The sequence below is a fragment of the Haliotis cracherodii genome, unplaced genomic scaffold (assembly GCF_022045235.1).
Source record: "Haliotis cracherodii isolate W230 unplaced genomic scaffold, xgHalCrac1.p SCAF_4, whole genome shotgun sequence".
Classification (NCBI taxonomy): domain Eukaryota; kingdom Metazoa; phylum Mollusca; class Gastropoda; order Lepetellida; family Haliotidae; genus Haliotis; species Haliotis cracherodii.
In genome coordinates, this window is record NW_027266297.1 from 9,994,827 (window position 1) to 10,009,675 (window position 14,849).

Here is a 14,849-nt window from a genome sequence, read left to right on the forward strand (position 1 = left end):
GCAGAGTAACATAGTAACATATGTGCGGCCTGTTGGGTGTGGAATTATTGGCTTCCTCTCAACTTACCAAGCGCTTTTATAACTCGCAAATCTGAAAATCATTCAATTTCAAAAGACGTATGTCAATGTCCATGTTAATGAAGCAATCCACTAGACAGATATGATAGTGATACATATTACACATCTTTCAGTATCAACAAGAACTACGTGAAATTATAAGTAAAGATAATCCAGAATAAAAGAGGGTTACCATTAATGTCATAACGTTATTATCTTCAGTTAAATATATATGGGCATAAGTTATTTTATATGAATTGTTTTAAAAGCGTTTTCGGGCTGATATATCTTGATAGGAATCTGAACACAATTGACCTTAAAGTAATCAAAAGAACAATGAGACATATTCCAAAGGAAATGTTGTTTATTGAATTTTCATCTGAGCATCATTATAACTTGATATGTTATGTATAATTTTACATGGAAAATGTTTACCTGTATATAACATCTGAACACATGGTCCAAGTCAAAATTGGGAATTGCATCGGACATAATTTGTAAGCTCGCCTGAGGCCTTGGGTGTTGTAACAAAGTTTGAGCAAGAATCGTATGACACTATTTGAAATCTACGAAGCATGATCGCTGATGATGATGAGTTGGGGGTGAATATGATATAACTTATGAATACATTTAATGACATATCAACATGCAGCTTACTGACCTCAAACCCAAGTGTATATATATTATACTAAAATAATTTACTTTACATAAAAAAACAAACGTATAAATATTACAAATAATCTCTTACACGCGTCACTACGTTGTTTTCAGCAATTTCTTAGCTATGTAGAGCCATAAAGTAATACATGAGTCATTCACTATTCATAATAGATGTAGGCAGCTCTTCAACATTTCATAGGGTATGCGATAAAACATTAAGGAATGAACGAAATAAGGAAATGTTTACCTCCGGTATCGGTTGGACAACGTTGTACATCAAAACATCCGCCAAAGGTCTTCTTCCAAGTGATGCCCTCGTAAATATCTTGTAGACAGTAACCTTGAATCTCCTCTGGAAAATAGCAAATACAGTTCTCCATAGGAGTACAACAAAGAACATATTTTGCCATGGGGGGAACTATGACATCTAAACATCGATACTTAAAGACTTAAAGGGATTTGGGTAGTGACAATCAAACATCAATAATCCATGGAGATGATAAGAAAACACATAATATTGAGAAAGTTCATCAAAGAAGTGGCAAGTGGCAGCACTGACTTCATGGTCATTTGAGACAACACAATTCGTTGCGTCCCACAAGCTTGACATTATATTATTTAATTCGAATTCCAGATTTGACTGATTACATTCTTTTTTTGTCGGCACTTGTCGGTTTTCACTAAAGTTGTGAACGTTGAAGAGTTGCATCACTTCAGGCTTTTCCACTAACATTAAACTGACCCGCCGTGATATAACAAGATAATACTGTTTAAAGCGGCGCAGAATCCAACTCACTCACTCACCCTTAGTACCTGGTGTCTTGACAAAGAGATGGGCAGTTTTATTAGTAGATCCTGCTGGGTTCGTGATGATACATGTGTAATTAGCACTGTGTTGTGCATTTCTGATGTTGAGACGCCTCCCGGTGGGGAAAACATCTTCTATTATTTCAGATGGAGAATCAGGTGGTATTTGGTTGTCGTTCTTGAGCCATCTGTAGGTGAAAGTGCCTTTCTCTATCGTGTCGTCAGGGGATAGACACCGGAAGCTGGTGGCGCCACCTTTCGTAAGTGACACCGCCAGAGGGCTCATTTCCAAAAGAGGAAGCGTGATGACGTCAACGATGACAGATGCATTGTCTACTTCATTGAAATCCTCGATTTCGCAGGTAAATTCGCCTAGTGAGGGAAAATATTCATTATTCACTGATGAGAATATAACACGATATTTTGGAAATGAATACATGTCAATATTCATACAAACGTTTGGCTAACCTTGGCTATTTAACAAGAGCTAACATAGATGATGGCTAGCCATGATTGTATTGATCTGTGATATAACCTCCCAATATTCTTGAAACTAATCTCGGAAATGTCATATATATGTCCATTTTGGCGTGGCCCCTTGTTTCAGGGTAAGTGTCATCGTACACCGACGGATAGGACATTGCACATAAGATCAATCGTGTTTGTATGTTCCAAACTCACAGTCTTCATACAGCTGGAATATTGCTAAGAGCGGCGTTATAAAAAAAGAACTGAACAACGATGAGTGTTTCAACAAATGCGTATTTGTGGAAGAGCCATACCTACAGACATTTATCATTAAAACCATGTCATGAACCTTCGGAGTGTGTAGCTGGTTTAGAATAGTTCCCCTGCACTAATTGGAAGAGACTTCACGAAATCAGTTGTTGACAATGTCTGTTTAGACAATGAGACTGATTTTCAGTGATCCATTCAATTAATTGTTAGCCCTATGATGCCTTTTACGTCCAATGGAATCTGTTTCGGCAGAAGAACGGGATTGGTTATTCTCTGGCTCTGACGTTTTGTATTTATGGACACATTCCCAATTCTTATTTGCTTGCTTTTTAAGACATTTTTGACATAATGTATCTGTCAGGTGTCAGAATGTACGCAGTGCAAAGAATCTCCTCATGAGTGCACTATATAAGCGACAGGTTAAGAATGCAACGCATCTTACGAGAACACTGCAATCCTAGAGGGGACATTGTCGCGTTGTCGCCCTTACAAATACAATCTGAAAGTTTCAAAATTAACGCTACAATGTGACAACGCTCAAACTATCGCATTGTCGCGCTTTGGTTAATTTTGACACTTTATGCTTGTTTTGGTAAGGGCGACAACGAGACAATGTCCCCCCTAGGATTCCATTAACTGGCGAGAGTATCATATCTGCTTAAACATGTGGAAGTTATCCACTTTCATAACCAGGGTATGAAAAAAGTATGAAATTTGCCGTTTTAGATCGAATGAAATATTCACTCTTTTAATACAAATATTCTCGACCCTTGCTGTCCAATACTCAAATATTCCAATTCTAAAATGTAAACATGCATTGATGAAATACTCACTTGAAGCTCACCCCCCTTACTCGCATGGGCAGCACTGGTAGTTACCGTCTAACTTGTATATGTATGTATGTATGTATGTATGTATGTATGTATGTATGTATGTATGTATGTATGTATGTATGTATGTATGTATGTATGTATGTTTGTATGTATGTACTCAGCAGTGTACTCTCATCTGTTCATTCATTGACAATACCCAGTCAGTAAAATATAAAATAATACATTTTGTTGGTAAGTCATGCATTATTTGAGGAGGTATTTGCATACTGAAATTATTTTCTTCCAAAATTAATATTTTATAACTTAAATGCTACTTCTAAAGTTACCTTCTAGTCAATAAAGCTTTGTATTGATGAAAGCTTATCGACGAAGCTATATTCATGCAATGTAGTCCAGCAACAAACATCCTTCTTCTGGTTCCCTGATAGTTCGATTATATATCGCAAATAAACATTGTACTTAGCGAGCCTTGAGACCAATATACATTTTGCCACTATTTTCTGGAAGACATTATTTTGGGGAAAAAATGGCATGTCCTTAAACAAAGGTACCATACCTCATTCTGCAAAACAGTTATAACCCAAAGACAAGACAAGCACCGAAGAGTCCATGATTACTTCAGAATGTGTACCACAATGAGATTTAGTTAATCAATAAGTATATGATCAAGGATGTCAGTTGAACATCGTTTGCTAAAATGTTGTTTATATGTCTCAGATGTAAGTTAACCATGTCTAACAATAATCCAACGTCTAGTTATTTGTTATTGTATGCAGCTGTTTTGTCTGTTCTTACTTACATATCGTGGGAATTTCTGAGCAGAAAAAATAAGAAAAACGGTAAGCTTGTCGTAAGAACCAATTAGGGATCAGACGCTTACACTGTGCCACCTTGCACTGATGGCGTGGATACCATCAACAACTTCTTTGACTGACATAATCGTGATTGATCTGTCGGCCTCTTAACTTAACTGACTAAATGTGACTCTGGTGTCGAACAACATGCACTCACTCACTAGCACGATTTTCATTTTACAACAGCTTTCAGTCAAACTCACTCATTCACAAAAACTTTAAACTCTCACCTTTATCATAAAACTCAACTCCGTCTATGTTCAGTACACTGATCTGTTTCTTCTTGATGGTCCGAGGGATTCGAATTTCCCATGCATTCCTCTGACTTAGCGTGGTGTTCAACAAGGAGCCGTCCTTATACCAGCGGTATTTCATCTGTCCTGACCCTCGGGCTGTACACATGATGGTCAGTAAGTTGCCCTCAACGGCTGGCCGCTGACCGTAGTGTTCAACCCCCAACAGTTTCATCTCTGTGAAAGAAAAACGTATACATGGGAACGTCGTTGATAGGAATCGCATGGAAACACAAGGTCTGATTAGCACCCTGTTTGTCCAACTAGATATGTATATTTTGAAATGAGGAAATCTTTCGGAAATATAGACGAATGTTGTGTGGATCAGAATGTACATATGAATAAGGATCAGGGGTTTTAAGGAAGCAGTTTTGTGATATAAGAAGAAGGACAGTACAAACATGTATCTGATATGTATAGTGTTAATGACATCTATTGGTCATGTCTGCATGGACTGGGGCCGAGTTTATGAAAAGACAGAAAAATCGAAAAATCACAACCACGGTTTGGGTTTTCATTGATTCTAATCTTATAATTACAGCAAGTGAACAGCGAAAGTATGCCACGACTGACGGAAGCCCAACGCCACAACGCCATCGACCGACTGCAAACAGGAGAAATGTCTTAAGCAGTGTCAAGCTTTTTCCGTGTAGCACCAAGCACCAGTACAAGACGGTGGAACCGTCATCAGACACACGGGACGGTCGATTACGTATCACTACTAGAGCACGAGATAGATTCATACGGCTACGTCACTTACGTGAAATAAACACCACGGTCACCTCTACAACTACGGCAATACCAGGATTGCGTAGGATATCAGACAAGACAATGAGGAACCGTTTACGCGCTGAAAGTATTCGCGGTAGACGACAAACTCGATGTGTCATTTTGACGGATCTGCATCGTCGGCCGCGACGTCAATAGTGTCAAGGTCACAGGGTATGGCCACAACTGCGAAGGAGACATGTTTGGTTCAATGACGTGTCACGTTTTATGCTTCGCCGTGCGGATGGTAGACGTCGTGCTTACAGGCGTTCCGGGGAACGTTTTGCACGAAACTGCATAGAGGATGTGGCAGAATTAAGTAGAACAGACGTGGTTCTGGTTCTGGGGAATTAAACGGCACAACGTTACACGGATAAGATTCTTTGGCCACAAGTCCTTCCGATTACACAACAAGCGAACGTCATTTTCCAACAAGACAACCACCAACCTCGCACGACAAGGCTAACAACAGCCTTTTTCAGGATTCAATACATCCAGGTCCTGTCATGGCCCTCCAGGTCTCCATACTTAAACCCAAAGGAACATTTATGGGATGCACTGGATCAACGACTGCGAGCATGTCAGCAACAACCACAGAACCTCCGACAGTTGGCACAAGCACTGCAGGCAGAGTGGGTAAACATTCCCCTGGCCACACTTTGAGATCTGATTGCTTCCACGGGACGACAAAGCCAGTGCGTTTTTTTACTATAATGGTGGCCATACAAGATACTGAGAACAGATGACCTTCACCTTGAAATCTACTCTTCCATGTGTTCCATATGGAAACTGGGTCAATGTCAATGATGTGTGCCAATATCCATCTTTATATGATAAATAAAATATGCATCTAAAATCTCTTTTGCGTTTCTCTTTTTTGCAAAGTATATAATTTCTATCGATGTTTAAAATTGTTTTTTCTCTCTCTCATTTTAGTTATGTTCCAGTGGTTTAATGACAATATTGCTTAAGTTTTCCATTAGTATATAAATTGACATTTGTAGAGAGACATAAAGGGTCCTCCTTATCATGACATTTTGTTCCGCAAAATTGCTTGGAAGGCTTGTTGTTTATGTACTGGGATACAAAAAGAAAAGATTTGATAATGTGAAAGAGAATCAAATTAAGGGAGATTTATATTTTTGAACCAATCATACAATATCTTGATTTTTAGGTGATGCAAACAGCGTTAAGTATTATTATACTTGAAAGAAAGAGAATTAATAGCATTAGTATTGATAATTTGTGTCAATGTGTTTACAAATGGACTGTCTCATTTAATTGAAAGGTTGGTAAGCTTGTATAAGTGTAAGCAGAATGAGTGTAGGCAGGGTGAGCTGTAAGCAAAATGAGAAGTCACCAGGGCGTGCATCGATCCATGACACGGTTCGGTGACCAGATAAATGAGCAATTTCTTATTTTGAGGATCGCCTTCCAATGAGGTTCTCATGAAGGTACACTCATCATATATACTACAGTTGATACAAACTGACTCAGAAGCTTTCTTGAAACAACATGATTTAATGTGGAACCATTGTGCTTTAGTGAGCTTCACAACAATAAGCACATAGTAGTCGATTTTCTATCAGAATTCCTCACATAATGCTTCATATCTTCCGACATGCAGTTATCCACAGTATTTCTATTTTCAGTGTGCTTGCTTGTTGGTTTACTTACTGTGTGTATGTGTATGTGTATGATTCCTTACCCAGTGTGTGTATGTGTATGTGTATGTGTGTGATTCCTTACCCAGTGTGTGTATGTGTATGTGTGTGATTCCTTACCCAGTGTATGTATGTGTATGTGTGTGATTCCTTACCCAGTGTGTGTATGTGTATGTGTGTGATTCCTTACCCAGTGTGTGTATGTGTATGTGTGTGATTCCTTACCCAGTGTGTGTATGTGTATGTGTGTGATTCCTTACCCAGTGTGTGTATGTGTATGTGTGTGATTCCTTACCCAGTGTGTGTTTGTGTATGATTCCCTTCTGCGCGTGTGAGTCTGTATGCGATCCCCGGCTGCACTTGTGTGTAATGCCTTTCCAATTGTGTGTCTGTGTGTGATTCCCTTCCGCCTGTGTGAGTCTGTGTGTGATCCCCGGCTGCACTTGTGTGTAATGCCTTTCCAATTGTGTGCCTGTGTGTGATTCCCTTCCGCCTGTGTGAGTCTGTGTGTGATCCCAGGCTGCACTTGTGTGTGCATGTGTGTAGGCTTTCTTTGATATGTGTCTTTTGACTAATCCTGTCTATGGGAGTCTATGAATGGTCCCCGACTGGCAATATGTGTAATGGTGCTTATTATATTGCCTCAATCGAATACATTACTTGTCAGGAAGTCAAGCTTTTGAACACAACAGCACTTCGATGCATACATTCGAAAGATCTCGTTAGATGTGTAAAGCAAATAAAACGAGTTCCACTGTCAAAACTGTTGAGACGTTAATGGCTGTTAATGGTTGTGAGAATGGCAGTTTTGCTTCGAAGCAGGAGGAATGGTACTTGACTTCCGTTTCAAGCGTCACGTGTGATTTGAGATAGCATGTTATACGTTATGAATGCAATGAAACCTGACTTGGCCGACACTGGAATAATATGAGTATATTTTCACGAGGCGAATTAATATACACCCGCTCTAAGAGAGTTAAATCTTACAACATTCTGGCTGGTAGTTTATAATTATCTTTAAAATGTTCTCAGACATTTCTATATTTGGCCACAACGATAATTGTGGTAATATGGATAATAATGATATAATGATATCATGTCGACAGGACAAATGACCAATACATTTCACAACGAACTGCCATTAACCGACGGTGCCTTTTTTCTTACAACGCCATAGACACGTAACAAGAAGTAAAGAGAAAAATGCCATTAGCATTTGTATGTACACCACTGCCTCACATGTTAAAAGCATTACATTACTTGACTTGGAGACAAACCAAGGTTATATCATTCAAGGTTAATGAAATCATTTCAGAAAATCACAGAAACTCGGTTTTGGTCAGTAAATAAAATATGTACCCACTATATATGTAACGTGAGGTAATATGTGACGTCTGATTATATATAGGGGGCATATATTTTTAGTTACTGACCAATAACGAGTTACTGTGTGAAGATACAGCGTAGCGTGGAAACATCCTCTTGAGATGCAGGCTCAAAGGGAGTACAATAACACCAGTCAATATATTGAAATAGACTTTACGAGAACACCAAACATGCTCTTGACAGATGACTGCAGTCTGTAGGTCACCTTCATGGGGGAGTGCAAAGTTTGGGTGAGAGCGCGGCGGCAGACTCGAGTGTGGAGGGATGGGTGGTTGTGAGAGTGCGGCAGACTAGTGTGTAGAGGGACCGGTGGGTGTAAGAGTATGGGAAACTCAGAACATGAAGGGTGTGTGTAGCTGGGCGTCCGGGCAGGGGGCGTGGAGGGGAGGAGGAGGGTGGAGGGGGTTGTGGTTGGTGTTGGAGGGGAACATGCCCCAGAATAGTTACACTTCCTGAGATCACACCGCCCTTGATTTGACACGGTAATTGTCTGTGTTTCCCATATCTTGCCGGTCCTAAATTACCCTTCCGCTAAAAAATAATTGAGACAAAAAGTGTTTTTTTTATATCCATCCATTTGCACGCTTGAAACTATGTCAAGCCGCCAAGGACTAGATAGCCTCGACATATATTTGACACGGTACTGTTCTGAGCGGCGAAAGAGCCAGCGGTAACAGCGGTAGCTCGAATTGAAATGGTTTCAGTTCAGTGTGTGTGTGTGTGTGTGGGGGGGGGGGGGGGGGGGGGGGGTGTACCCTAGCTTTCACTCAAAACATGTTTCTTATGGTATGATGGGTTTGGGCCACGAAAAATGTTCGACCTTCCCCAAAAGATACTTTTGAATTGCTTGGTAGACGATGTCGGGATAAGAAACGGAGTAGAGTTGTGTCACTTAGTAGCGCCGTCAGGATCCGCTGATCGCATGTTCGAATCCTAAATCGTTTATGATGATTAGTTTTTCAACACCTTGGATAGTAGGTTTCATTTTTGGTTTTACTCACACATGATATTAACACCCATGATAGAACTAAAGTGCTTGTCATAGAGCTGTTTAACCAAACTCATTCACTCACTCAAAATACACTTACTTAAGAGGACCTTCATTCTATAATAAATAACATGTCCCATATTTTCTTGTTCGGGTAAGTAATTCTTAAACAGTAACCATAAGGAAATAACAAATAACCAAAAAATTATGTTCACATTTTGAATCGTTTTAGACACACACTGATCACTTGCATATCCGTATAGAGAAGGGAGCTGTACATGTGCACGTTTCTTGCTAAAGTGACAACATCGAGTCTATAGCTCACAGTCTCTGAACGTATTTACCATATAAAAGTAGATATATACAAGGAGCACTATGTGTCAGATCGGCACATAATGATAGCGGTGGTGGTGGTGCTCCGGAGCACCTCGCCTAACCCCCTAGCTAGCCTAAGGGTGAGTCCTCACTCTGTCTCTCTGGACCAAGACATATATAGTAAAGGTCACCCTGCACGGATTGAATCATAAATAACAGTAATTAATGAGAAGTGACTCAGTCACAAAGCTCGTTGGGGTTTGCTGACATTAAATGTACAAATCAACATTAATAAGGATTAACAATGAGACAAGCATCTTTAAATCTGTAATGGTAGTTGAGTGATTCTACACATATACATGTCATGGCTACATGGTAAATAGCCTTTGGAATTAAATGTCAGTTCAGTCAAAGGGTGTCCTGAATCGGTCTCCATGACAACATCTTGAATTCAAAATGTATATGTTTTAATCTAAATTGTTTTAATTTAAATCTGTGGGTCAAAAGAAAGCATACACCTGCGTTTTAATGGTGGCTAAAAATATGAAACCAAAAAAAAAGGTTATTCAACGGTGATGTGTTCCTTATGTGTTCCGGCGACTGTTTTCAGCCAAGTATTGTTTGTTTGTTTGTTGTTAAACGCCGCACTCAGCAATATTCCAGCTATATGATGGCGGTCTGTAAATAATCGAGTCTGGACCAAACAATCCAGTAACTGACATCATGAGCATCGATCTACGCAACTGGGATACGATGACATGCATCAACCAAGTCAGCGAGCCTGACCACCCGATCCGGTTAGTCGCCTCTTACGACAAGCATGGGTCGCTGAAGACCAATTCTAGCCCGGAATATTCACGGGACCTCAGCGTAGTAACGTTTTGATAACGTTTGTAATTGTTTAATCAAATCCAATTTTCAAGTGAATTCTTTCTTTTACCCTGCACTTAACACCATCACCTATCCATGCATGACCGTATATCTTTCGCCTGCACGAATGTGAAACACAAGGAAAATGATTATCACGTCTACAGTTGAGTGAGTGAGTGAGTTAAAAGTTAACGTCACATTGGCAATAGTTCAGCCATATCGTGACTGAACAAGTGGTCTATGCACTGTGTTCTTTTATTGTATTTTACATACGCTGTGTTCTGTCTTGCTCTGAATACAAAACTTGTTATTATTATTTTATAATTATTGTTACTTTGTTATATTCAGAAATATTCATTATGACGCCAACTTGCGAATAATCGAGTCTGGACCAGAGAATCCAGTTATTGTTATGTGCAAAACCCCACACCATCGTTGTCTGTCATACAGACCCTGAACCAAATAATTATATCTAATACAGACCATGCAAGTCAACAATAGTGAGTCTCGATTACTGCAGTTTTAGAACATCAAGAGAGTCTCCGGGCTCCTTTTCATAATATTTTATTGATATAATTCAACAACTGTTTCTTTCTGTAAAATATGTTCATTGCTGAGACTAGATGTTAGACAAACACTATCGGCGTACGGAGACAGGCAATCAGCCAATCCAACGACTCTTAACATCCGTTCCATTACGTCACCGCATACAGTGACGGGTGTAAATACTGTTACCCTGAAACCCCCTGGGATCGACATCAAAACGAATAAATGAAGAGACATTTCCCTTGTAACAATAGCGTCATGATGTCAAATTGATATTCTTCTTGATACTAATGAATCTTTAATCGATACATATCTTTTACATTTGAAATAAAAATCACCTAGCCAATATGCTGTCGGTTTCTGTATAAGAGGAAGCGCATTTATAGAAAATGTAATTTGTCCTTACTTCACCTCAAAACTGGACTCTCGGACGAATTAGAATAATATACAAGACGAATCCCTGAGCAGCGACAGACAGACAGACAGACAGTTTATTCAGTAAAAAGACCATAGGCCCATAATACAGACACTGGTTGATTGCATGAACTACGCATGCCAAGGAAGTAGTCGATTTAAGTTTCTCTTAGCCGTTGGACTTTATATAGACATGTGTTATATACAACATCAAAGTTTTCTGATGAAATAATTTCAGTAAAAGATGTTACAGTTTGAAACTTGATATACTGTTTAAGAAACATATTTCTTAGGGCTGAATAACGCTCACATACTAGTAAAACATGAAATTCATCTTCAATAAAAGATGTACCATTTTCTATACAATATTTACATAATCGTTCAGTGTATGGGACATTTGTGTATCTCCCCAAGTCAATTGCAAGTTTAAACTTGCTACATCTGAAACGAGTCATACATATTCTCAGATGTACCTGAGCAGTGACTGACTATAGGATCAGCTGATTTTAGAAATAGCCGAAACAATTGAAACATTCCAGCCTTCTACAAAATATTTCATTGATTTTCTCTTAATTTAGAAGAAAACCAGACGAAGAGGCAAAAGTAGCCTGTGTGTGCATGTGTGTCGGTTTTAAAGTGTAGGCCAAGGGAGATGTTTGCCGCAGTTTCACAGGGATACCATACTCAGACCCAGTATACTGACTCGAGGCGACCAGTCCTTGTTTTATTCCTTTAATGCTGAGCGGTCAGACGCGTATATATAGTTAATGATAACCGAGCTATTAAACTATTGTAAAAGGTAAACTACACTTAAACAACGGTTTTGGAGTATTTTGGGGGTGGCGTAGTTCACGTTGGATCTGATACATAATCAATAATCGAGACAAGAGATTAATGTACGTTGTCCTAATTCACACGCCGATCTACCTTCAATCACATTGACATCTGACCGTAATTCTTTATCTGTCTGTCAGAGACAAAACAGATGATCAAATACATGTAGTTATTATTCGGACAGACTATCTCCTCCATACTACTTGAGTATTCTATGGTGCAAACTACATGGTCCATTCATCGTTTTGCCTTCTCGATAGAGTGAGTTGGGTTTAACGCTGTCTTTGAATGGTATTTCAGTTATTTCACGACGTGTAAGGTTAATGTGGGTTTACAAATCCACGGGAACGATGAGGATGCTGACTAACCTAAAAACATAATCACGGGATTCGAACCAACGATCATAGTTTGTAGCACGCCTAAGTGACGCAACTCTGCACCTCAAATTGCGGCGCTTTATACGACTGGGCCACCCGTATTCCCATTCGATAGATCTTACATGAGACACACTAACAAGACATACCAAACAAAATGAGCGCATGACTATAAAAGAAAACTTTTTTAGCTTTTGCACTCTTTGTCTAACAATATAACAAGTGATAATTTCAGGTGTGTGAACCGTTTTGTGAATTACCCAGAGTCCCCACAGCTGTTTTACTATGACAGAATTTATGTTATGACTAGTAGTTCAAGAACTTGATCGTACATCTCGCTATACTCGCTTGCTCTAAGCTCATCTGTATTTTCTCATATTTGTGTATCTCACATCCCACCGGATGTTTTTTTCATATCCACCCATTAAGCACGCGAGACTATATGACCTGCCCTCGTTAAAAATAACTATTTCCCGATATGAGATGACCTTGCCACGACCCCATCGCCCTATATTTGAAAAGGTTCCATTCGGAGCAGAGGAAATCCAGAACCTTGGCTTTCAACTTCGACACAGTAATGTTGCACTGCGAACATAGCACTACTTTAAACTAATCAGTTATCAACCGTTTTCTCAAAATCTTCAACAAATCAGTTGTAAATTCAATTTTGTATATTTTTATATTTAAAAATGTATTTCTTCCCTCTGAAGCTAAGCAAAACACAACAAAAATAATGTGCAAAGGCGACGCATTGACCCAGTCAAAATGTCCACGTAAGGGACACAGTTTGTCTGGAATGACACGAAAGGCTTTAAGGAGTAACGCATGTTCTTGTTCTTTGACAACCGAGGTAATTACTCACCTGGATCTGCCTGATATTTCATGGCAGCACTGTCGACTTCTACACCGAATAACCTACTGCCCGTGGTCAAGAACTGCAGACCTCTGTAGACCAGTTCCAACTCAATGTTCTCAACGTAGAAGTGGAACGCCATGACCTTCTCGCCAGATTTATCTCTGTAAATATAATGATGACAGTATTATGTAGTATGTTTCAAATGACCATTATGCATACATAATGATTGCAAGTAATTACATGTACTCTAGTATTTAAAAAATATAAGGGAAATTTCAAAGTAGCACATGGTGGACCCCAGTCCTTTAATAGAAACCCACGAGCATAGTTATGGTACTTAAGAGTTGGCGCGACTTTGCATAATGCACATGCTCCATGGCGATTAAACGGATATGGTGCTGAAAGGACTATAATCCGGGAGAATCTCAAACACACGACCAGCCTATCCTTGGGTTAAGCGAGTTGCAAACTGTGGCGCCTAACACTGGTTCCCAATTGCTATATGTGCTTGCCACGTTACTAGGACCTAGTAAATATAACACCTCAGGGGGCTGAGAATGTAAACTGAATGTTCACCGATCCTGGGTAATAAGTATATATCATCAGCTCAGGGCCCTTGCCTACTCTACATGCAGCCCAGACAGCGAATGGGACTTCCCATTGGAAGCTCTGCCCAGTCGAATCCACCCAGAACTTTTCGGAGAATGTGGAGACTCCCCAACACTGCAGTCTTCTGCATTACCCAGATTGTCAGAAGGGCTGTATTCCTGGTAGCAAACCCGGATCCCCTTCCAATGTCAGTCAAAAGATTGGGAGGTACCAAACCTAAGGCACCGATCATTGGATTTATCAAAAAGGACAAGATAAGGGTTGTTGGCCTGGATAGGCATGAGGCTGTATACGGGGCTATTCAAAAGAATTTTGTATTTATCATTTTCCATGACGCTTCTATATATTCTGGGTCGTACCATGGATGGACCTATGTGTCAAAACCACAAGCATGGCAAAGACGGTAATAAAATGACCGAGCCATTCCATCATGTCACTTAAGATAGTGTGTCTGTGCCAAAGCTGGGCTTCCACTGACAATGTGTTGGACAGTCTCATTAAATTCATTGCATAATCTGCATTTCGTATTTACATTTTGATGCAAAATCACACATTGACAGTTTCGAGTAGGATGTGACTGATCCTGAGCAGCAAACAGAGAGCCTTCTGTTTCTCTTTTCAGGCCAGCCGACTTCATCCAAGCGAAGTACTCTGCAGGGTTGCTGATTTTCTCAACACACTGCACGTATACTCGATTCAGCGGTTGTTCAGATAGCCTCTCCTTGAAAAACCGAGTCTGGGCTGATTTGATACGGCACTTCGCTTGGTTGACACTCATTTCTGTACAGCCCAGCAGTACATAAACATCAACAATATCAATACTGACATTGAGATGACCATCATCATCATTATTATTATTGCAGAATGAGATATATTCTATGTTTACTAAATCATTCCTTATATAATGTTCTCCGAGGATGTAAAACAAACGTAATGTAGTGGTTCAAAAGTTGTTGTTGTAAAGTTATTTAGCAAGGAGGTGA

The 14,849-nt window shown here is 39.7% G+C and overlaps 1 protein-coding gene across 3 annotated transcripts in view; it reads right to left on the bottom strand.

Moving 5' to 3' along the window:
- Nucleotides 1-14,849, bottom strand: part of LOC139480100 (uncharacterized) — a 109,813-nt gene that overhangs the window by 44,715 nt on the left and 50,249 nt on the right. For 2 of the 3 annotated variants that reach the window (XM_071263117.1, XM_071263115.1), the window contains exons 7-10: nucleotides 13,264-13,418; nucleotides 4,180-4,419; nucleotides 1,531-1,896; nucleotides 965-1,069 (exon numbers count right to left, since the gene is read on the bottom strand). In XM_071263117.1, the coding sequence (XP_071119218.1) occupies nucleotides 965-1,069; nucleotides 1,531-1,896; nucleotides 4,180-4,419; nucleotides 13,264-13,418 (866 nt within the window). Of the gene's footprint in view, nucleotides 1-67; nucleotides 92-964; nucleotides 1,070-1,530; nucleotides 1,897-4,179; nucleotides 4,420-13,263; nucleotides 13,419-14,849 lie in introns of all 3 variants that reach the window. The other variant, XM_071263116.1, reaches the window with a different exon arrangement.